The following is a 25,662-nucleotide window of genomic DNA, read 5'->3' as shown; positions in this document are numbered from 1 at the left end:
CGTTTCTTGGACATCCAAATCTTTGCAGCACAATCCACAGATTCTTGCAATTTGCACAAATACTTTGGTCATGTCAATGAATGTACTGAAGACTTCCTGCCTGGTGTTGTTCTCAACATTTTTCCATCTCTGGGAGGATTTTCTCAGCCAAAGAAACGTGATTCAGGGGTGTGTCAGGGCTTGGACAAGGGGGAGATACTGCGATAGTTTCCACAGGATGACTTATCTCTCTTCTTGAAGACAGTTACAATTGTCACGCTCCTGAAGTCTGGGGCTGTGGGGGGAGGGGGTTCCCTCCCAAATCCATAGGACGAGTGCATAGGGCGTTGATGTGAGCAAAAGCCCACCTCAGCTGGAACACCATTTGAGCCACAGACTTTTTTGTTTTTCATCTGTTTGAATGCATGTTGCAGCTCTCCCATCAATGGTGGTTCGCCCACAGTTTACATCACCGGGGTACTGGAGGATATCCTGGAACGTATCGACTGCCACTGTGGATTCATGGTTAAGGAGTTGTTCAAAAAGTTTTTTTCAGCATTGACATACTGCATCGTCATCCTTAAGACAAACATCATCGTGTGAACAAAGAGGATTTTGTCCATTTAACCCGTCTATAGAGCTTCACCTGTCAAGATGATTAGCATATTATTGGATCTTTCCAGCTTTTTCTTTCCACCACATTTCCCAAATGCAGCTCATGGCCAATCTGGAAAATCTTCACACAGATTCAAAAACAATGGGATCAACTAAAGTGAATATATGCTCCTTTACTCCTGTGTCCAGACCATTGGATTCAAGCATCGTCACCATCAGGACTGGTTCAACGAAAACGATGCTCAAATACGTGACCTCCTGGAACAAAAGCAAGCAGCCTTCATTACCTGGCAGAACAACCCAAGTTCCCAATTCAAGGCAGCAGCATTCCAACAGCTCAAGACTGATTCCCAAAGACAAATCCAGAAGATAAAGGATATATAGTGGGAACAGAGAATGTATCACAAATGGAATACAAAAGTTGGGAATTTGGTGCAGAGCAGGAAGCAAGTGCTGCTTTTTTGCCCCCAGCACTTTTAACAGTTCATGTTACAGAAACATTTAATTTAAACTACCTATAACTTAAACTAGATCAAGTAATTAATTAAAAGATTACAAACCATAAGTCAATCATAAATAGAGGACAAGGCCCAGGACAAATTACAGACTTGAGCAGAGACGACAGCTTATGTCCACTGAATCCAAAAGCAACAAAAAAAAAATCAGTGATGTTACAAGACAAGAGATAGGTGATTGATTGGGGGAATAAAGAAACAGCGATGCTCAATGTAAGAGCAGTGAGTTAAACTAAGAAATATATTTAGTATTATAATAAATAGAGGCATGACAGGGCATCTCAGTCCTGTCTAAAACATATCCTGTAACACAAGGGAATTCAAGAATGCTCCTCGTGTCTCCTGGACAACCACACATGCAGGAAGAGCTGTCAGCTGGAGAAACTTGAACTCTGGCTTTCGGAGCTTGAGCAGCAGGTGGGGTCACTGCGGTGCATCAACAAGGCTGAGCGCTCCATGGTTAGCACATTTCTGGAAGTGGTCACCCCACAGCCTAAGAATGTGCAGGAAGAATGAGACTGGGTGATCACCAGAGTCACACTGAGGACAAAACAGGTGGTCCAAGAGTCCTGAGTAGATCTCTCTCTCTAAATAGTATCCAATGTGGGGAAATGATGGCATTGTGGTAATGTCAATAGACTGGTAATACAGAGGCCCAGGCTAATGCTTAGGGGACATGGGTTCAAATCCCATCACAGCAACCAGTGGAACTTAAATTCAATTAATAAAATCTGGATTAAAAAACAAAGTTAACAATGGCAACCATGAAATTATCAATGGTCATAAAAGCCCATCTGGTACACTAATGCCCTTTGGGGAAGGAAATCTACCATCCTTACCTGGTCTGGCCTACACGTGACTCCAAACCAACAGCAATGTGGTTGACTCTTAACTGCCTTCTGAAATGGCCTAGCAAGCCACTCAGTTCAAGGGCAATTATGGATGGACAACAAATGCTGGCCTTTCCAGTGACGCCCACATCCCATGAAAGAATAAAAAAATTCAGTTCTGAAAACTGATGAGGGCAATGGTTCCAAGGAGTGAAGCCAGATTCAAGGCAATAGTACCACAAATGGCTTATGTGTACTGGACTGGGAAGTTGAAGGTTAAAAAAGCAATAGTGATAGGGTATTCAATAGGTGTTTCTGCAGCTGCAGATATGACTCCAGGATGGCATGTTGCCTCCCTAGTGCCAGGGTCAAGGGTGGCACTGTTGCAGAACATTCTGATAGGTGAAGGTGGACACCAGGAAGCAGAGGTCCATATTGGCCCCAGTGATACAGGTAGGTATGAGATCCTGCAGACAGATTTTAAGCAGACATGAAAGAAATTAAAAGCTCAGACCTCAAAAGGTAGTAATCTCTAAATTACTCCTGGTGTTGCATACTAGTGAGTACAGAAATAAGAGGGTAGTGCAGATTAATGCATGGTTGGAGAGGTGGTGCAGGAGCAAGGGTTCTAGATTCCTGGAGCATTAAAACTCATTGCACCTCAAGACGGCTGGGACCAATATCATGGTGGAGGGGTTTTCTAGTGCTGTTTGGGAGGGTTTAAACCAGCTTGGCAAGGGGTGGGAACTTGAGCATAGATTCAGAATGGCAAGATACAAATCTTGAAATGTAAGGCATTAAATAGACAAAGGAGTTGTTCAGTGATTAATGGTATTTACTTCAATGCAAGAGTCCAGTGAATAAGGCAGATGAGCTGAAAAGATAGTTAAATACTTGGAAGTATAACATAGCTATTACTGGGACATGGCTTAAACAAGGCAGAAATGGCAGCTCAACATTCCTAACTACAGGGTTTTCAGAAAGGAGTGGGGTGGGATTTGGGGGGGGTGCGGCGGTTGCAATACTGGTTAAAAATAAAGCTGTGAGGAGGGATTATCACAGGCCACATAGGTTGAAATGAGGAACAAAATAGGTCAGTCACTCTGCTAACAAATAGAGGGGAGATGGAAGAACAAATATGTAGGCAAATTGCTGAGAAGTGCAGAAACAATAGGGCAGTCATCGTAAGGGATTTTAACTACCCTATATAAACTGGAATAAAGTCAGTGCAAAAGGTATAGAGGGCTCTCCATTGCGTAGCAAGCTCAATAAGAGATGGGCAATTCTGGACTTGACTTTAGGGAATGAGATGAGCTGGTGGCAGGGACATTACAGTGAGAATTTTTCTAGTAGCGATCATAATTCAGTTAGATTTAGAGTAGTTATGGAAAGAACAAAGTTAGACCAAAAGTCAAAAGTTTTAGATTGAGTAAAGGCCAATTTTACTAAGCTGCAATGTCATTTATCAAAAAAAAGACTAGAAACAGGTACTCGAAGGCAAATCAGTGTCAGAGCAGTGAGGTATTCAAGGAGGCTATAGATGTAAAAACAAAAAAACTGCGGATGCTGGAAGTCCAAAACAAAAACAGAATTACCTGGAAAAACTCAGCAGGTCTGGCAGCATCGGCGGAGAAGAAAAGAGTTGACGTTTCGAGTCCTCATGACCCTTCGACAGAACTTGAGTTCGAGTCCAGGAAAGAGCTGAAATATAAGCTGGTTTAAGGTGTGTGTGTGGGGGGCGGAGAGCTATACCTTGAGTGCCCTACCATCCATTCTTAATTAGCACATTCGTTTAGATAATATCACCAACTTTAACTTTAACACCTATGTGTTCTATTGTACTATTGTGGTTGACATCTTTTGATGATCTGCTTCTATCACTGCTTGTTTGTCCCTACAACCACACCAACCCCCTCCACCTCTCTGTCTCTCTATCTCTCCGCCCCCCACACACACACCTTAAACCAGCTTATATTTCAGCTCTTTCCTGGACTCGAACTCAAGTTCTGTCGAAGGGTCATGAGGACTCGAAACGTCAACTCTTTTCTTCTCCGCCGATGCTGCCAGACCTGCTGAGTTTTTCCAGGTAATTCTGTTTTTGTTTTAGGCTATAGATGGGGTTTAGAACAAAAACATTCCTATTAAAAAAATGGTGGGGCTCCCAAATCTAGATCCTGTCAATGTCAAATAGCATTCAGGATAGGATGCAGCAAATAAAAAATAGAGCAGCTTATGACCAATAGAGGGAGCTCAATACTGTAGAAAGCCTAGGCGTACTTTAGAATAGGGGTCAAATTAAAAAGGCAACTAGGAAAGGAAAGAGAGGGCATGAAAAAATATTGCCAAGTAAAATCAAGGAAAATCCAATGATGCTTTATAAATTTAAAGGACTAAAGGAAAATTAAGGGAAGAATTGAGCCTATGAGTGATTAAAAGAAAAGGGAACCTGTGTGTGGAGACAGAAGACATGGGCATGATTCTTAATGAACACATCTTCACAAATGAGGGGACAATGCAGACATTGCAGTTAAGGAGAAGTGTGAAATATTGGATGCAATGAACCTAGTGAGAGGGGAAACAAAGGGTTTAGCATCTTTAAAAGCTGATAAGTTGCGATTTCCAGATGAAATGTATCCCATGCTGGTAAGGGAAGCAAATGAGGAAATAGCAGACACTCTCACCAGTCTAATAATCCTCTCTTTCTATTGACATGGTGCAGGAGGACTGCTAACACTGTACTGTTACTTAAAATGGGAGAAAGGCCAAGTAGTTCCAGGCCAATTAGACTAACCTTAGTGGTGGGAATATTGGTAGAAACAATTCTGAGGGACATTATGAATCACCATCTAGAAAGGCACAGATTAAAGACAGTGTGGATTTGTTATGGAGGGATCACGTCTGACGAACTTGATTGAATTTTTTCAGGAGAAAATAGGACAGTCAATGAGGGTTGCACTTTTGATGTAAACGATATGGATTTCGGCCAGATTTTTGACAAGATCCACATAAACTGGTCAGAAGGTAAATACCATGGTAACCAAAGGAAGGTGGCAAGTTGAATCAGTGGGGGTGGGGGGGTGGGGGGGGGGGGGGGCGTGGAGATGAACAAAAGGGGCAGGTTTGGAATAGGGAAGACGGTGGGAGAGATTAAATGGTAAAGATGCCAGGGAACAAAAGGCAATTGGCAAAAGGTAACAGTTGTAGTAAAGACACAAAAGCATTGCTCCAGAGTAAGAATGAACGGCAGGATAACAAATAATTCTGTCCGAAAACACAAACATGAAAAACAAAATTCAGACCAGCACATGGCAAAAAAAGAAAATCAAAATGGTGGACAAAGTTCACTGTCTGAAATTGTTTAACTCAATGTTGAGTCCCGAAGGTTGTAAAGCACCTCTTTGGAAGATCAGATGCTGTCCCTCAAGCTTGAGCTAAGCTTCACTGGAAAAGTGCAGCAGACTGACGACAGAAATGTGAGCATGAGAGCAAGGTGGTGAGTTAAAATGGCAGGTAACTGGAAGCTTGGGGTCATGCTTACAGACTGAATGGAGGTGTTCAGCAAAGCAGTCATCCATTCTATGTTTAGTCTCCCCAATGTAGGGGAGTGGCTGCATTGTGAGCAGTGATTACAGTGTACATTGAAAGAAGTACAGATAAATTGCTGTTTGAGGCCTTGGACAGTGAGGAGGGAGAAATAAAGTAAAAGGGCAGGTGCTTAATCGTGTTTAAACATGGGAAAGTGTCGTGGGATGGAGACAAGTTGTTGAGGGTTATAGAAGGGAGAAGGGTGAGAGCATCTTTGTTATTTAATATCTCCTTCCCTCTACACAAACCTGACCTTCCCTTTTCTTCTTCCTCCCTTTCAAAAGCATAAAACAATCACATTTCTACCTTCCTTCAGTTCTCAAAATGTAAACTGTTTTTCTCTCCAAGATGCTGCCAAACCTGCTGAGTATTTTCAGCACTTGGTTTTTATTTCAGTATTGGGTCCCTTGCTTGTTGTATATACCAATGCTTTGGACTTAAATGTAAGGGATGATTAAGTTTGTAAATGATACAATAGTTGTAAAATGCAGAAAGAGATCAATGGGCAGAAAAGTGGCAAGTGGAATTCAGTTGAAAAGTGGGAAGTAATACATTTTTAGGCAGGGATAACAAGGCAAATGTGTATGCAATAAATGGCAGCATACCGAGAATTGTAGGAGAACATTGGGAACTTGGAGTGCATATTCATTGATCCCTGAAAGTAACAGGACAGATAGATAAGGTGGTTAAGGCAGCATACAGATACTTTCCTTTATTAGCAGAGTACAGAATATAAGAGCAGGGAGGTTATTCTAAAACTATATAAAACACTAGTTAGCCCACAGTTACAGTGCTGCACACAGTTCTGGTCATCAAATTACAGGATGTGGAAGAGAGGATTTGGAGTGCAGGTCCCTGAAGGTGGTGGGACAGGTGGATAAAGTGGTAAAGAAAGCATATGGAATGCTTTCCTTTATTGGACGAGGTATTGAATACAAAAGCAGGGTGTAATGATGGAACTGTAGGCCACAAATGGAATTTTGTGTACAGTTCTGGTCACATTACAGGAAGGACATAATTGATCTGGAGAGAGAGCAGAGGAAATTTACTTGAATGTTGTCAGGATTGGAAAATTGCAGCTATGAAGAAAGACTGAATAGGCTAGGGTTGTTTTCCTTAGAACAGGAGAGGCTGAGGGGTGACCTAATTGAGGTGTACAAAATTATGAGGGGCCTAGATAGGGTAGACAGAAAAGAGTTGTTTTCCCCTAGCTGAAGGGTCAATTACCAGGGGGCATAGATTTAAGGTGATTGGTAGAAGGATTAGAGGAGACATGAGGAAAAACTTATTAACCCAAAGGGTAATGGCTACCTGGAATTCACTGCCTAAACTGGTGGTTTAAGGCTTAAAAACTCAACTCATTTAAAAGGTACCTGGATCTGCACCTGAAGTGCTGTAACCTGCAAGGCTATGGACCAGGTGCTGGAAAGTGAGATTAAAAATGAGCGACTTTTTTTTGTTGGCTGGTGCAGACACGATGGGCTGAATGGTCTCTTTCTGCACCATAACTTTTCTATGGTTCTATGGATGTCATTGCATGAGAGTGCAGAGAAGATTTACAAAGACATTATCAGGAATGGAGAATTTCAGCTATGAGGAATGATTGGATAGGCTAGAGTTTCTTCTTTGGAGCAGAGGGAAGCTTTGATGAAATTGTATAAAATTATGATGGAGTGCACTGTTGTAGAGTGGAATCACTACAAGTATGGTGAGAAGGGAGTGAAAGTTTAAAGTTTCAGGGTTAATGTTTTATAAAATCTAGTACTGCTTGTTGCAATTTAGCATTTTACTTAAATTTACTGTTTTAAGTTTTAATTCTTAGAGGTGAGGGGACAAATCCAAGCAAATCCAGCCCCCTGTTAGAGAACAGGTGAGAAAAGCAAATTAACTGGCCTAATCTGGTTCTGTAACTGCCAGATAGGAAAGTCACCTGAATCTCAGTAATATAAATAAGAAAGGTTAAGTGCACTGTCATGGAGTGCACTGTTGCAGGGTGGAATCATTAAGTTTGGTGAGAAGGGAGTGCAGCAAGGAGGGGCATGGAGGTGCTCTTTTTCTTTCTCTATCTTCTTCAGCCTCCAGGAGACCAGGAGTTGAAAAGCTGCACGAGAGGGGTGATATTTTAAAAACATCCAAGAGTGACACCACAGGGTGAACATAGGTTCATCGAGCTGGACCAGGAGCCAGCATGAGAGGAGCGGTGTCCTTGGTAAGTAGTACCTGGTGAATATTTCTACTGTGTAGTCTTTAAGGTAAAAATTGGTCTTTAGTTTAGATTAAGTAGTGTTTAAGGTATTTAGTTGTAAAGAAAGGTCCCTGGTATATATTTAATATTCTTTAAACCAGAAGTAGTAAAAGGAGTAGTTTAAGGGTAAGTTATGACAGGGCAGCTTGGCCATCTGGAATGCTCCTCCTGTGCTATGTGGGAAGTCAGGGACACTTCCAACGTCTAGGGTAACCATGTGTGCAGAAAGCGTCTCCAGCGGTTACTCGGAATCCGCATATCAGAGCTGGAGCTGAAGCTGTGGGCATCCACAAGACTGAGATCTTTGTGGGTAGCATGCACAGTGAGGTGATCACACTGCAGGAAGGGAATAGGTGACAGCCAGTTAGAATAAAAGCACTAGGCAAGGAGGCTGCAGGACATTCTGAAGTGGGAGGGTGAACAGCTAGAGGTTGTGGTCCATATCATTACCAACAAAATAGGAAAAAGAGGGATGAGGTCCTGAAAGCAGAAAAAGGGAGATAGGAAATAAATGAAAAAGCAGGACCTCAAAAGGTAGTAATTTCAGGATTACTCCCAGCGCCATGTGCTTGTGAGGTCAGGAATAGGAGAATAGACCAGATGAACACATGGCTGGAGAGATGGTGTAGGAGGGAGGGATTTAGATTCTTGAGACATTGGGACTCATTCTGGGAAGACGGGACCTGTACAAGCTGGATAGGTTGCACCCCAGCAGGACGGGACCAATACCCTTGCAGGGGTATTCACTAGCACTGTGGGGGAGGGTTTAAACTAGAGTAGCAGGGGGATGGGAACCTGAGTGGGGAGACTCAAGTGAGGGAACCAAAGAAATAAGAGATAAAGTAGAAAGAAAAATTGGAGGGCAGAGGATATGAGGGCTAGCAGCAAATAGGGCCATCGTACAAAAAATGTGTAAAATGTTAAGACAAGTCTAAATGCACTGTAACAGAATGCATGGAGCATTCACAATAAGGTAGATTAATTAACAGCGCAAATAGATGTAAACGGGTACGAAATGATTGCGGTTATGGAGATATGACTGCAGGGTGATCAAGACTTGGAACTAAATATCCAAGAGTATTTGATATTTAGGAACAACAGACAAAAAGGAAACGGAGATGGGGTGGCGTAGTTGGTAAAGGATGACATCAGTGCAACAGTGAGAAAGGGTATTGACTCAGAAAATGAAGATGTGGAATCCATCTGGTGGAACTGAGAAGCAACAAGGTGTAGAAAACATCAGTGGGAGTTGTCTATAGGCCTCCAAACAGTTGTGGTAACATGGAGGACAGCATTAAACAGTAAATTAGAAATGCATGTAAACAAGGCTGCTACAGTAATCATGGGTGACTTTAATCTACATATAGACTGGGCAAACCAAATTAGCAATAATACTGTGGTGGAAGAATTCCTGGAGTATGCATGAGATGTTTTTTTTAGATCAGTATGCCGAGGAACCAACTGGGGAACAGACTATCCTAGATTTGAAATTGTACAATGAGAAGGGGTTAATTAATAATGTTGTGTGGGGTGCTTTAGGGAAGAGGGGCCACAACATGACAGCAATTTTCATTAGCATAGAAAGTGAAGCAGTCCATTCTGAACTAGAGTCCTAAATCTAAACAAAGGAAACAATGAAGGAATGAGGGGTAAGTTGGCTACAATCGATTGGGGGACATCAAAAGGCATGACAGTGGATAGACAATGGCTATTTTTAAGGAACGAATGCAGGCATTACAACAGTATTACATTCCTTTCTGGTGCAAAAACACAACAGGAAAAGCAGCCCAACCATGACAAACAAAAGAAATTAACCATAGTATTAGATCCAAAGAGGAGTTATATAAAATTGCTAGAAAAAGCAGCAAGCTGAGGATTGGAAGTAGTTTAGAATTCAACAAAGGAGGACCGAGATTGATCAAGAAGGGAAAAATAGAATATGAGAGTAAACTTAGAAGTAACATAAAAGCAGGCTGTAAAAGCTTCTATATGTACGTAAAAAGAAAAAGATTAGTGAAGACAAATGTAGACCCCTTACAGTCCACGGCAGGAGAACTTATAATTGTTAAAAATTCATTCATGGGATGTGGGCTTCACTGCCTGGGCCAACATCTATTGCCCATCCCTAGTTGTTCTTGAGAAGGTGCTGGTGAGCTGCCTTCTTGAACCACTGCAGTCCATAGGGAGTAGGAAAACCCACAATGCTGTTAGGAAGGGAGTTCCAGGATTTTGACCCAGCAGGGAAGGAATGGCGATATATTTCTGAGTCAGGATGGTGAGTGGCTTGGAGGGGAACTTCCACATGGTGGTGTTGCCACCTATTGCTGCCCTTGTCCTGCTGGGTGGTAGTTATCATGGGTTTGGAAAGTGCTGTCTAAGGAGCCTTGGTGAATTCCTGCAGTGCATCTTGTAGATGGTACACATTGCTGCTACTGTGCATTGGTGGTGGAGGGAGGGAGTGAGTGTTTGTGGATGTGGTGCCAATCAAACGGGCTGCTTTGTCCTGGATGGTGTCAAGCTTCGAGTGCTGTGGGAGCTGCGCTCATCGAGGCAAGTGGGGGGTATTCCATCACACTACTGACTTATGCCTTGTAGATGGTGGACAGGCTTTGGAAAGTCAGGTAGTGAGTTACTTGTCACATAATTCCTAGCCTCTGACCTGCTCTTGCAGCCACATTATTTACATGGCTAGTCCAGTTCAGTTTCGGGTCAATGGTAACCTCCAGGATGTTGATAGTGGGGGATTTAGTGATGGTAATGCCATTGAACATCATGGGGCGATGATTAGATTCTCTCTTGGAGATGATTATTGCCTGGAACTTGTGCGGCGCAAATGTTACTTGCCACCTGTCAGTCCACACCTAGATATTGTCCAGGTCTTGCTGCATTTGGGCGTGGATTGCTTCAATATCTGAGGAGTTGCGAATGGTGAACATTGTCATCAGCGAACATCCCCACTTCTGGCCTTATGATGGGAGGAAGGTCCTTGATGAAGCAGCTGAAGATGGTTGGGCCAAAGACATGACCCCGAGGAACTCCTGTAGTGATGTCCTGGACCTGGGATGACTGACCTCCAACAACCACAACCAACTTGCTTTGTGCTAAATATGATTTCAATGATCCCCATTGACTCCAGTTTTGCTAGGACTCCTTGATGCCACACTCTGCCAAATGCAGCCTTGATGTCAAGAGCAGTCACTCTCTCCTCTGGAGTTCAGCTCTTTTGTCCATGCTTGAAGCAAGGTTGTAATGAGGTCAGGAGCTTAGTGGCCCAGAACCCAAACTGGGCATCAGTAAGCACGTTATTGCTAAGCAAGTGCCACTTGATAGGACTGTCGATGGCCCCTTCCCTTTACTGATGATCGAGAGTGGACTGATGGGCGGTAATTGGCTGGGTTGGATTTGTCCTGCTTTTTGTGTACAGGACATAACTGGACAATTTTCCACAGATGGGTAGATGCCAGTGTTGTAGCTGTACTGGAACAGCTTGGCTAGAGGTGCAAGTTCTGCAGCACAAGTTTTCGGTGCTATTGTCGGAAAATTGTCAGGGCCCATAGCCTTTGCATTATCCAGTGCCTTCAACCGTTTCTTTATCACATGGAGTGATTTGAATTAGCTGAAGACTGGCATCTGTGATGCTGGGGACCTCCGGAGGAGGCTGAGATAGATCATCCTCTCGGCACTTCTGGCTGAAGATTGTTGCAAGCCTTATCTTTTGCACTGATGTGCTGGGCTCCCCAATCATTGCGGATGGGATATTTGTGGAACCTCCTCCTCCAGTGAGTTGTTTCATTGTCCACCATCATTCACGACTGGACGTGGCAGGACTGTAGGGCTTAGATTTGATCTGCTGGTTATGGGATTGCTTAGCTCTATCACTTGCTGCTTATGCTGTTTGGCACGCAAGTAGTTCTGTTATAGCTTCACCAGGTTGACACCTCATTTTTAGGTATGCCAGGTGCTGCTCCTGGCATGCCCACCTGCACTCTTCTTTGAACCAGGATTGTTCCCCTGGTTTGATAGTAATGGTAGAATGGGGGATATGTTGGGCCATGACATTACAGATTGTGTTCAAGTACAATTCTGCTGCTGATGGCCCACAGCACCTCTTGGATGCCCAGTCTTGAGTTGCTAGATCTGTTTGAAATCCCATTTAGCACAGTGGTAGTGCCACACACATGAGAGGGTATCCTCAATATGGAGGCAGGTCTTCTCTCCACAAGGACTGTGCGGTGGTCACTCCTTGACAGATGCATCTGCAGCAGGGAGGTCGGTGAGGATGAGGTCAAGTATGTTTTCACCTCTTGTTAGTTCCCTCACCACCTGCTGCAGACCCAGTCTAGCAGCTATGTCCTTTAAGACACAGCCAGCTCAGTCAGGAGTGGTCCTACCGAGGCACTCTTGGTAATGGACATCGAAGTCCCCCACCCAGAGTACACTCTGTGCCCTTGCTACCCTCAGTACTTCCTCCAAGTTTCTCAGCATAGAGGAGCACATTCATCAGCTGAGGGAGGGCAGTACATGGTAATCAGCAGGAGGTTTCCTTGCCCATGCTTGACCCAATGCCTTGAGACTTCATGGGATCTGGAGTCAATCTTGAGGACTCCCAGTGCAACTCTCTCCCGAATGTATACCACTGTGCCACCACCTCTGTTGGGTCTGTCCTGGCGGTGGGACTGGACATATCCAAGGACAGTGTTGGTGATGTCTGGGACATTATCTGTTAAGTATGATTCCGTGAGGATGACTGTCAGGCTGTTGCTTGACTAGTCTGTGAGATAGCTCTCCCAATTTTGGTATTAGCCCCAGATGTATGGAGGACTTCACATGGTCGACAGGGCTGAGTGTGCTGTTGTAATTTCCGGTGCCTAAGTCGATAGGGGGTGATCCGCTGGTTTTGATGGAGAACAAGGAAATGGCAAAGCAATCAAACAACTATAGTTCTGTCTTCACAGAAGACGACACAAATAACGTCCCAGAGATATTAGGAACCAAGGGTCTAGTGAGAAGGAGCAATTGAAGGAAATTATTAGTTTAAAAAAAGTACGCTGGAGAAATTAATGGGACTGAAAGCCAATAAATCCCCAGAGTCTGATAATCTACATCCCAGGGTACTAAAGGTGGCAGCTATGGAAATAATGGATACATTGGTTGTCATCTTCCCAAATTCTGTAGATTCCGGAACAGTTCCAGCTGATTGGAGGGTGGCAAACGTAACCCCACTATTTAAAAAGGAGGGAGAAAAACAGGAAATTACAGACTGGTTAGCCTAACGTCAGTAGTAAGGAAAATGCTAGAGAATATTAAAAAGGATGTGATAACAGGACACTTAAAATATCAACAGGATTAGACAAAATCAACATGGATTTATGAAAGGGAAATTGTGTTTGACAAACCTGCTATAGTATTTTGAGGACATAACTAGTAGAATAGATAAGAGAGAACCAATGGATGTGGTGTATTTGAATTTTCAGAAAACTTTTGATCAAGTCCCACATAAAAGGTTAGTGTGCGAAATTAAAGCACGTGGGATTGGGGGTAATGTATTGGCATGGATTGAGAATTGGTTAGCAAACAGGAAACAGAGTAGGAATAAACAGGTCTTTCGGAATGGCAGGTGGTGACTAGTGGGGTACCGCAGGGATCAGTGCTAGGGCCCCAGCCATACACACTATATCTCAATGGTTTGGATGAGGGAACCAAATGTAACATTTACACGTTTGATGAGACAAAATTAGGTGAGAATGAGTGTGAGGAGGATGTAAAGAGGCTTCAAGGCAATTTAGACAAGTTGAGCAAGTGGGCAAATACATGGCAGATGCAGTATAACGGATAAGTGTCAAGTTATCCACCTTGGTAGGAAAAAAAGAATGGCACAGTATTATTTGAATGGTGATAAAATGGGAAATGTTGATGTACAAAGGGACCTGGATGTCCTTGTACACCAGTCACTGAAAGCAAGCATGCAGGTGCAGCAAACATTAAGGCAGCAAATGGTATGCTGGCCTTCATTGTAGAGGGTACGAAGGTTGTCTTCTTACTGCAGCTATACGGAATGGTGAGACCATACCTGGAGTAGTGTGCGCAGTTTTGATCTTCTTACCTAAGAAAGGATATACTAGCGACAGAGGGAGTGAAGCAAAGGTTCACCAGACTGATTCCTGGGATGGCAGGATTGTTTATGAGGAGAGATTGGGCCGACTAAGCCTATATTCACTGAAATTAAGAAGAATGAGAGAGGATCTCATTGAAACGTATAAAATTCTTGCAGGGCTGGACAGACTGGATGTAGGAATGTTTCCCCTGGCTGGAAGGGATCTAGAACAAGGGGTAGGCTATTTATGACTGGGATGAGGAGAAATTGCTTCACTCAGAGGGTGATGAGCCTGTGGAATTCTCTACCACAAAAGGCTATGGAGGCCAAGTCACTAAATATATTTAAGGAGGAAGTAGATAGATTCCTAGATACTAAAGGCATCAAGGGTTATGGGGAGAGAGGTGTATGACATTGAGAAAGAGGATCAGCCTTAATCATACTGAATGGCAGAGCAGGCTTGAGGGGCCAAATAGTCTACTACTCCTAATTTCTTTGTTTCAATGAGGGAACTAGATAGAGTATATAGGAAGGACCTATTTCCCTTGGCAGAGAGGTCAATAACAAGTGGGCATAGATTTAAACTAAGTGGCAGATCATAGAGGAGTTGGAGAAAATTTTTCACTTAGAGGGTGGTGGGGTCTGGAACCCATTGTCTTAAAAAGGGTGGTTAGGCAGAAACCCTTACTGTATTTAAAACGTACTTGGATAATCATTTGAAGTGCCATCACCTACAGGACAAAAACTAGAAAGTGGGATAAGCTCTTTATTGGCCAGCACAGGCCAAATGGCTGCCTTCTCTGCCATAAATTTTCCATATTTCTAATGTTATTTTCATGCTAATTGAGTATTTAAACTATGTTACAAAGTGTTTTTGCTTTGCAGCAAAGCCACACCAGTTATATTGTAGAAGTATTTAGTGTCTTGTTTAGCTCTTTTAAAGCCAACCAAATAAACCAAATTAACAAAATGAGGGATAAAATAAAACGCAGCCCCTAAGTTAGGGTCACTGCAAAACCAAAGACTAAATTTAAAGGAAGCTTACAACATCAAACTGAAACGTGATTAAGAGGGTCACTAAAGCACCCCAACCCCCGCGGTGCCCACCAGACACGGAAGGCCTCGACGGTGCCAGCAGACACCGGTGTCTTGTTTAAAATGCACAGAAGTTAGGGGCTAAACAAGGACCATAACAATTAAATGCTTCCACACTGAGCAAAATACGTTTGGGATCAGTATGAACAATGGGCACTCTCCTTTATGGCTAATTAGAGTAGCATAAACAGGGCCCATAGCAGGGTGCCTACTTAATCTTCCTCCTAAAACTTATGGGGGTGAGTTAAAAAATTAATATAAACTGAGACTGCCTTTTATAGTATTATCTGAATATTTGCCAACAGTCTTCGACTGGTTGCAGTCTGCAGTTGCATTACCAATGACTTGCAAAATAGGGCAATCAGCTTAGCTTAAGCAAAACACATCGCATCTGGAAAGAGTATTAAAAATAACAACTGGCAGAGATTTACTCCTGTAAACAGCCAACTGTGAAAACGTGGTTCCTAACACTCCTACTCCCTTTTTAAATAGTGCACAATGGGCACAGTTGTAATATTTCTATGAATACAGCACACTTCACATGACCTTGGCAATTAATTATACAGAGTCGTTCAATTGACTGCAAAGGGTTTGGTACCTTCAGCCCCTTCCAACACTTCACATGGAGTACAAAATTGGTCCACCCACCCTGTGAGAATAAAAACCTTCAGATCTCCACGGTTTTAATGTAGTTTCAATCAGATTGGGTTGAAGTCCTATATTTTCCATCATATAAAAATGTTAGTTTGGCTCAGACCAATGCCTGAGTCACTGTGGGCTCAAGTACCAGTCCAGAACACAAGAATTTAAATATAGGTTATCCCAACAGTACAGTAACAAGAGTGCTACATTGTTAGGAGGTGCTGTGCATCAGAAGACATGTTAAATCAAGGCCTCTCTGCCTGTTTAGGTGCATGTCCAAGATCCTATGGCACTGTTTGAAGAGGCTCGTGCCCTGGCAACATCCCTCAAACGCCAAAAAGACTAATCATTCATTTCAATTATTGTTTGTGGATATTTGCTGAGCACAAATGGACTGCTGTGTTCACCTACATAACAGGGACTACATAAAGTAATTAATTGACTGTGAAGGGAAAAGTGCTGTTTTGCCCTGGATGGCATCAAGCCTCTTCAGTGTTGTTGGAGCTGCACTCATTTGAGCAAGCGTAGAGTATTCCATCAACACTCCTGGCCTGTACCTTGTGGATGGTGGACAAACTTTGGGAAGACAGGAGGCGAGATACTCACTACATAATTCCCAGCCTCTAACCTGCTCTCGTAGCCACAGTATTTATATGGCTGGTCCAGTTCAATTTCTGGTCAATGAAAAACCCCCCCTACCTCCGCACTCCCCACATATTCCATAATCTCAACATTCTTTCATGGCAGATGTTGATCCAACTCCTTTTGAAGTGTCAACTGAACCCAAATTAACCACTGTGAAAGTCTTGCTCCAATTATTACTTTTGTGGTGAGGGGAATTTTCTAAAATTCAATTTTGCTTGAAATTTATAAATGTTGTCCTTGCATCCTGCATTCATGTGCCTAATATCCAAATTAAATATTTGCTTACTGTATGCATCATTTTGTAGGGTTTCTAAATGAAACACTTATCAAGTATCTCCAAAGTATTTGCTCCAACAAAATTAAGTTGCCATTCAAACCATTCATGACATGGTCCCCAAGACCTGCAACCATCCCAATCATTCTTGACTAAACTTCTCATAATGCATCACTAACCTTTTTATTATTAGGATGGCCTCACCACTGATCTATATAAAGCCAGTATATTGCTCTCCAATTCATTCCTCCCCCTTAATCCTCAACTCAACCTGTTTCCTAGCTGTATCACAGCTCCCCAGTAGGTAGCTTGATTGGCTGTGATGCGGCTGGCAACTGATATTGCTCTCCTAGTCTGTCTGGCTCAGATGACAAATCAAGGTATCAGGGCGAATGATTTCCGTGTTTCAATTTCGTGATGTGAAATTGTATATACATTTTTCTGTATAAAAATCCATTAAATGGTCGAACATTGGAAATGCAACAAAGGACAAAAATAAACTAAAATCAATATTTCATGGAGGTGAGTGATTACTGGGTGAAATTTCCTACTTATTATCTTATTGAATCAAACTCCATGTCCTTTGCAGAGATCCTAGTCACAAAACCAACACATCTGTGCAAATTATAAATTCCAAAAAGTCACCAAAAGGATTACAGGTTTTTTATTACAGAAATATGCAGTTTGACATCACCTGTCAACACTGGCCATTTTCAAAAGCAAAAAATCACCAGTTTGGAGTTACTGAAGAACAGATGTCCAAAAGGGGTATTGTAGCTGGCTTTAATATTTACTAAAACTTGCCCCTGAATTGATTTCTAGCATTTCATCTTCAAGTATGACCTTGCACTTAATTTGTTTACAGTCAAATGTTTTCACCCTGCTGGGTTTTAGTGTTTACATCATAATGAGCATGTTGAACAGTGAACAGAGTCTTACCCAAATGATCCCTTTTTGAAATAAATCAGACTTGCATTCATCTAGCACTATTAAAAGAACAAAATATCCCAAGGTTCTTCGCATTATGGTTGAAGGTCAAGAAGAGATGGGTTTGAGAAGGGCTTTAAAAGTAGGAGAAATTAAACAAGACAGCGAGGTTAAGGGGAGTTTTGCAGAGCATGGTTGTAACAGCTGAAGGCTGTGATGATGCAGAGTTGGTTTTTGGGGTATACAGTTTACCAGACTAAAGAGTAGAGGACGTGAAGCAGGGCTGCAGGAGGTTGCCAAGGTATGGAACAAGATACAAAAACAGAAAATGCAGGAAAAACTCAGCAGGTCTAACAGCATCTGTGGAGAAAAAAAGAGTTAAATGTTTAAAGTCCATTTGACTCTGAGCTAAAGAGAAGTAAAAATGTGATGAAATTTATACTGTTTAAGGGGGGTGGAGCAAGTGAAGCTGGATAGAAGGCCAATGATAGGTAGGGACATAGATTGACATAGGTGTCATGAACAATAGGATGAAGGGGGTGTTAATGACAGTGGTAAGGGCTAAAGGAGGTGCTGATCGTGGCATTAAGGTAAAGCAGAATGTGATAATAGCTGGACAAGGGTAAGTACTCTGAAAAGAACATGGGACTGTGACAGACAGCCTTTGCGGGGGTGCGGAGGGGACAGTGGTGGGGAAAAAAGATCAAATAGGATAAAAGGTGGGGATAAAACAAATAAAAATGAAAGTAAATAGAAATAAAAAATAAAAATGAATATTTTAAAAAGGGGGTGACAATAAAGAAGGGAGTTCATGGTTGTTGAACTCAATGTTTAGTCCAGAAGGGTGTAAAGTGCCTAACTGGAAGATGAGGTGCTGTTCCCCCAGTTTGTGTTGGCCTTCATTGGAATGTTGCAGCAGGCCAAGGTTGGACATGTGGGCATGACAGCAGGATGGTGTGTTGAAGTGGCAAGTGGCAGGAAGGTCTGAGTCATGCTTGCGGACAGACCAAAGGTGTTCCAAAAAAAGTCACCCAGTCTGCATTTGGTCTCACCAATGTAGAGGAGGACCGCATTGGGAGCAGCGAATGCAGTTGACCAAATTGAAGGAGGTGCAAGTGAAGCGCTGCTTCACCTGAAAGGAGTGTTTGGGCCCTTGAATGGTGAAGAGGAAGGTGGTAAAGGGGCAGGTGTTGCACCTTCTGCAATTTGCATGGGAAGGTGGCATGGGAGAGGGATGAGGTGTTGGGGTGATGGAGGAGGATGAGATGAACATCAGGACAGTATTTCCTCCCAAATAAAAGGTGTGGCTATGGGTACCCGCATAGGCCTAGTTATGCCTGTCTCTTTATGGGGTCTTCTGATTCGGCACTTTACAGCCTTCCAGGCTTAACATGGAGTTCAACAACTTCAGGCCATGAACTCTCTCTTCTATCCTTAAACCCATTTTTTTTTCCAATATTAATTTTTTTATTTTTTATCCATTTATTTTTTATTTTTCATTTTTATTCATTTATTCATTGTTTTATCCTCACCTTTTATCCTATTTTCGATCTTTTCTTCCCCACCACCATCCCCATCCCCACAAGGGTCATCTGTCACTTGTCCCATGTTGTTCTTTTCAGATTACTTATCCTTGTCTGGCTATTGTCACATTCTATTTTCTTACCGTGATGCCATTATCAGCAACAAAAACAAAAATACCTAGAAAAACTCAACAGGTCTGGCAACATCTGCGGAGAGGAGTCTGCATGACTCTTCAACAGAACCAAGGAAAAATAGAAAAGAGGTGACATATAAGCTGGTTTAAGGTGTGTGTGTGTGTGTGTGTGTGTGTGTGTGTGTGTGTGTGTGTGTGTGTGTGTGTGTGTGTGTGTGTGTGTGTGTGGTGGGGCGGGGGGAGGACAAAAAGAGCTGGATAGAGGGACAGTGACAGGTGGAGATAACCAAAAGATGTCACAGACAAAAGGACAAAGAGGTGTTGAAGGTGGTGATATTATCTAAAGGAATGTGCTAATTAAGGGTAGAAAGCAGAACGAGCATGGTACAGATAGTCCTAGTGGGGGCTGGGGTGGGGTGAAGGGAAAGGATCGAAATAGGCTAAAAGGTAGAGATAAAACAACGGATGGAAATACATTTAAAAATAATGGAAAAAGGTGGGAAAAGAAAAATCTATATAAATTATTGGAAAAAACAAAAAGGAGGGGGAAAATCGGAAAGGGGGTGGGGATGGTGAGAGTGTTCATGATCTAAGGTTGTTGAACTCAATATTCAGTCCAGAAGGCTGTAAAGTGCCTAGTCGGAAGATGAGGTGCTGTTCCTCCAGTTTGTGTTGAGCTTCACTGGAACAATGCAGCAAGCCAAGGACAGACACGTGGGCATGAGAACAGGGTGGAGCATTGAAACGGTAAGGAACAGGGAGGTCTGGGAAATGCTTGCGGACAGACCAAAGTTGTTCTGCAAAGCGGTCACCCAGACTGCATTTGGTCTCTCCAATGTAGAGGAAACCACATTGGGAACAACGAATGCAGGAGACTAAACTGAGGGAAGTGCAAATGAAATGCTGCTTCACTTGAAAGGAGCGTTTGGGCCCTTGGACGGTGAGGAGAGGGGAAGTAAAGGGGCAGGTGTTGCACCTTCTGCGGTTGCAGGGGTAGGAACCATGGGAGGGGGTTGAGGTGTAGGGGGTGAAGGAGGAGTGGACCAGGGTGTCACAGAGGGAACGATCCCTATGGAATGCCTTTTTCGATTCCTTCACCCCACCCCAGCCCCCACTAGGACTATCTGTGCCTTGCTCGTTCTGCTTTCTACCCTTAATTAGCACATTCATTTAGATAATATCACCACCTTCAACACCTCTTTGTCCGTGACATCTTTTGGTTATCTCCACCTATCACTGGCCCTCTATCCAGCTCTTCTTGTCCCACCTCCCCCTTAAACCAGCTTATATGTCACCTCTTCTCTATTCTTCCTTAGTTCTGTTGAAGAGTCATGCGGACTCGAAACGTTAACTGTGCTCCTCTCCGTAGATGCTGCCAGACCTGCTGAGTTTTTCCGGGTATTTTTGTTTTTGTTTTGGATTTCCAGCATCTGCAGCTTTTTGCTTTTGTCACTATGAGCACCTCCTTTAGCCGTTACACTACCATTAACACCCACTTTGTCCATCTTTGTCCCCACCTATCGCTGGCCTTTCTATGCAGCTTCACCTACTCCATCCCCCTTAAACAGTACAAATTTCATCACATTTTTACTTCTCTTTAGCTCTGAAGAGTCATACCGACTTGAATCGTTAACTGTTTTTCTTTCCACAGATGCTGTTAGACCTGCTGAGTTTTTCCACCATTTTCTGCTTTTTGTTTCAGATTTCCAGCACCTGCAGTATTTTGATTTTATCTACAGAACAAGATACTTCTGATTGTTAAATAAGGTGGAGCGAGGTTTCATTGATGGAGAGATCAACATTCAATGCTTACAGGAGTCATCGAGTCCAAACCAATGTGAAGGAATTAGACTAGCACAGGTGGTTATTACCCCTTTGTGTAATTTTATTGATTCATTTCCCTCAAGGTCTGCATTAGTAACTTCTCCAAAGTGGATTCTCCCAACCAGATCAACAACATTTGCCTTTCAATAGATTTAAAACTTCTTCCTCAGTTAAAATATTTTTCAACCAATGTTGACTGTGGAATAAAAATTCCTTTTTCCTGTCCCTTTTACAATTATTTCTACATTATGCAACCATGGGCTAGTTGAACTTGCTTGAACACTCACCTTAGCTTTATCCATCATGTTGCTAGCTTGCCCCATTTCAGCAGCAGCCTCACTCATCGTTTCTCGCTGCTGCTTGGGGACTGTGTGAGGACTCGAGTCTCCCATATCAAGGTGAGATAATACTGTGTGGGAGCAGGTACACACTGAATGAGCTAACTTTCGGCCAGAAATAAGGAACGTCTGCAATCCTGTGAAGGAAAGAGACAGGAAATTGTCAAATCAACATGCTTTACCACACTAAGAAACATGCAACTAGAGTCTGAACATGTTTCAAAACAAGCTGCAATGTGATCCTGAACAAACCGTGAGCCACAGAAAGATGATTTTTTTTTTTTCGTGGGGCAAGCTACGAATTGCTCAAAGCCATGGGCGGTTAAAATTCATTATGAATGAAGGAATCTTTCATTGCCCCAGAAGAAAAATAGCAATTCTACTAATGCAAACCATACACACCCTCCCCTTGTAGAAGCACCTAATTTGGCCCATGGTTTTTCTCCCTCGTACATCCTCTAGGCAGGAAGGTGCAATAATCTGTTCCCAGACTCGTGTCAATATCACTCAAACCCACTATTGAAGAGATGATGAGAGTGACCTGAGGTCTGTGGGATGTTTCCTATTCTGTACCCACAGCAGAGATTTAGAACACAACAGGTAGAGAATTGTGGAGCTGAAATAACTTGAGTACAAACTAGTATATAAAGCAAATACTTTGTGAAACAATAATCATGTAACTGAAGTTATTTCAAAGTCCTAGCCTGCTGAACATGCAGATTGAACACATCCATTCTCTGACTGAACAACTTGGAAGAGGCATTTCATCATGTTGAGTATTCTTAGATCGAGAGCATCCTTCCACCTCCCCCCGCAAAACCCCCAGACACCAATGTAAATTTCAACACCTCTTGCACAAAATATTTGATCAGATCACTCATATTCAATTGAACACTGTAGGATGCATGCAATGTAAAAATCAGTTAGCTCAATTTAAATATAAACACTCATTCTCAGAACTCTTAACTCCATGAACTGACAGACAACTATAGAGATGGAGAAAAACTCAGAAATCTGAAATAACAGGACATGCTGGGAATGTACAATAAGCAAAAACAAAGGCACATTTGGTCTGTAATAATGGGCTCCATTCATTGTGCAATGCTACTGCTCTGAGGATGAGTCTAATTTGCCTTTCTATTCGAGATGCTGTATTACCTATTGTGCATTTCAAGAATTTTCCATTGCTGATTATCTACATAATCTCAGTGAATCATGGAATCATTCATTATAAACTTGACAAGTATTTAGCTGATCATACAAGCAGTGGGGGGAAACCGATTTAAAGTTCTGGGCAACATATGCTGGCAACCTTCCATCTGAGAATGATGGATACACAGCAAATAATCCACTTAGGTTTTTTTTTATTCGTTCACAGGATGTGGGTGTCGCTGGCTAGGCCAGTATTTATTGCACATCCCTAATTGCCCTTAAGGTGGTGGTGAGCTGCCTTCTTGAACCGCTGCAGTCCCTGTGGCGTAGATATACCCGCAGTGCTTTTAGGGAGGGAATTCCAGGGTTTTTACCCAGTAAGTGTGAAGGAACGCCAATATATTTCCAAGTCAGGATGGTGAGTGGCTTGGGGGAGCACCTGCAGATGGCAGTGTTCCCATATGTCTGCTGCCCTTGTCCTTCTAGAAGTTAGCTGTCATGGGTTTGGAAGGTGCTGTCTAAGGAGCCTTGGTGAGTTCCTGTACAGCATCTTGTACATATTGCTACCACTGTGCATTGGTGGTGGAGGGAGGGAATATTTATGGATGGGGTGCCAATCAGGTAGGTTGCTTTGTTCTGGACAGTGTCAAGCTCCTTGAATATTGTGGAGCTGCACTCACCCAGGCAAGTGGGGAGTTTTCCATCACACTCTTGATTTGTGCCTTGTAGATGGTGGACAAGCTTTGGGGAGTCCAGAGGTGAGTTACTTGCCATAGGATTCCTAGCCTCTGACCTGCTCTTGTAGCCATAGTATTTATATGGCTAGTCCAGTTCAGTTTCTGGTCAATGGTAACACCCCCAGGATGTTGGTAATGGGGGATTCAGCAATGGTAATGCCATTGAATATCAAGGAGCAGTGGTTAGATTCCCTCTTGTTGGAGATGGTCATTGCCTGGCACTTGGGTGGCACAAATGTTACTTGCCACTTTTCAGCCCAAGCCTGGATATTGTCCAGCTCTTACTGAAGCATTCCATGTCCAAATGCAGCATTTGAGGAGTCTCAAAAGGTGAACATTGTGCAATCATCAGTGAACATCCCCACTTCTGATCTTATAATAGAAGGGAGGTGGTGAGCTGCCTTCCTGAGCCACAGCAGTCCATGTGGTGTTAGGGAGGGAGTTGCAGGATTTTGTTTCAGCGACATTGAAGGAACAGCGATATATTGTCAAGTCAGGTTGGTGAGTGGCTTGGAGGGGAACTTGCTGGTGGTGTTCCCATGTGTCTGCTGCCCTTGTCCTTCTAGATGGTGGCAGTCGTGGGTTTGGAAGGTGCTATCTAAGGAGCCTTGGTGAGTTCCTGCAGTGCATCTGGTAGATAGTACACACAGCTGCCACTGTGCATCGGTGAAGAAGGGAGTGAATGTTTGTGGATCGGGTGCCAATGGTTAGATGCCAAGGGGGTGTCAAAGAAAGTGGGGTGTCTTCATTTAGTGTGGTTTTGCTGTTAGCAGACCAATCCTGGAGAGGCAGGGTCTGACATAAACGCCACACATGAAGCAGCCAGGTGATGTTACAGATTGTTCTTTTCAATGTTGGCACCTTTTGCCAAGTTTCTGTAGCAACTGCTTGTTTTGGTACTGCATACCAACCCACAGGAAGTGTCGCCATTCCCCTCGTTCGCCAGCTAGTGACTCCCAGGTCCAATAGTCAATGATTACAGCCGTCATGTCACCCTTGCAAGCATCCTTGAAGCAGTGCCTTGGGCACTCCCACTGGTTGTCCGGCTCCTGCTGCCTTACCGAACAGAAAGTCCTTGGTTATGCGACCATCTTTCATCCTGCGGACATGCCCGTTCCACCAAAGCTGCCTTTGTTCGATTTTCAACACACTTGGGGAACTCCGCCTTTGAGAAGACTGTCACGAGATTTTATTCTGCCAGGATATACCCATAATGTGCCACAGACAGCCAAGCTGGAAACTAATGGCCTTCTTTTCCTGGTAGCTGCAAGTCGCCCATATTTCACAGCCATTAAACAAGATGCTGATAGCACAGGCCTTATAAAACCATCAGCTTGATTCTAAGGGTCAGCTTGGTGTTATCCAATACACATTTTGCAAGTCAACCAATAGCTGCTTTCCTTACGTGTCTATCGGGCTCTGCATCAAGAGGTAGATCATCTGTCACCGTGGACCAGAGATATCAGAATTTGCTAATCATTTCAATTTAGTGTGAACAGCAGTAGAGATGCAACACCTTGTTCCATAACCATGGTTTTCTTGATACTTGCGGTAAGGGAGAACGGTACAGGCATAGATTCAAGTCCACAAGTCTTTGTGGCTAAGTTACTATGGGGGCAACTAGCTCAGCATAGTCAATGTGATCAGGGCACAATGTATTTTCATCTTCACTTGCGGTCTCGAGAGATTGTAGAGCTTGCCATCTGACTTAGTTTCCAAGTAGACTCCTTCCATATTTGCAGGGAAGGCAAAGGCCAGGAGCAAGGAGGTGATGATACCAAACAGAGAGGGGCTCAAGCAGAGCCTTGTTTCATGCATTCTTTACTTCAAAACTATTGGAAATGGAGCCAAACTTAACAGTTCATGCTGTCATCGAAAGAGTGGATGAATCTGATGGGCTTTGGTGGACAGCCAATTTTTGCCAAAATCTTGTACAGCCCTGCTCTGATGGTGTTGAATGCCTTAGTGGGGTATACAAAAGTAAAGTAAAAGGGTATGTCCTGTTCTCCACACTTCTCTTGTAGCTGGCATATGGAGAAGATCACATCCACAGTAGATCTGCCAGCATGGAAAATGCAATGCGCTTCTGGGTATATTCAGTTTGCAAGTAGATGGAGACTTAAGCATGACCCCAGCAAAGGCCTTCACATGACACTAAGGAGTGAGATGCCCCTGTAGATGTTGGTAGTCTCCACTGTCACCTTTGTTTTTGTGTAGTGTTTTTGATTTTGGCACCTCACATCCAATGAGGCACAGATCCTACCTTCCAGCAGAGGAGGAGGAGGTCAGTTCTATTTCAGGTTTAAAGTTTTAGGCAAGAATGCAGGTGGGAATATAAGGCAGACTTTTTTTTAATGCAGTGAGTGGTAATGACCTGGAAAGGTGGTGGAAGTGGAGATGATCAATGACTTCAAAAGGAAATTGGATAGGCACTTAAGAGAAAAAAAACTTGCAGGGCTACGGAGGTTCTGATGGTGTATCCGTTGGTTTGTTAAATATAACATTTAA

At 43.1% G+C, this 25,662-nt stretch overlaps 1 protein-coding gene across 2 annotated transcripts in view; it reads right to left on the bottom strand.

Annotated features, from left to right (window-relative positions):
• adcy9 (adenylate cyclase 9) overlaps positions 1-25,662 on the bottom strand; it is a 165,708-nt gene that overhangs the window by 34,239 nt on the left and 105,807 nt on the right. For both annotated transcript variants that reach the window (XM_041207133.1, XM_041207136.1), the window contains exon 2: positions 21,215-21,402. In XM_041207133.1, coding sequence (XP_041063067.1) covers positions 21,215-21,402 — 188 coding nt within the window. The remainder of the gene's footprint in view (positions 1-21,214; positions 21,403-25,662) is intronic.

Source organism: Carcharodon carcharias, chromosome 15 (assembly GCF_017639515.1).
Source record: "Carcharodon carcharias isolate sCarCar2 chromosome 15, sCarCar2.pri, whole genome shotgun sequence".
NCBI lineage: Eukaryota > Metazoa > Chordata > Chondrichthyes > Lamniformes > Lamnidae > Carcharodon > Carcharodon carcharias.
Note: the sequence above shows the minus strand (reverse complement) of the source record. Positions and strands in the feature narration are given on the sequence as shown.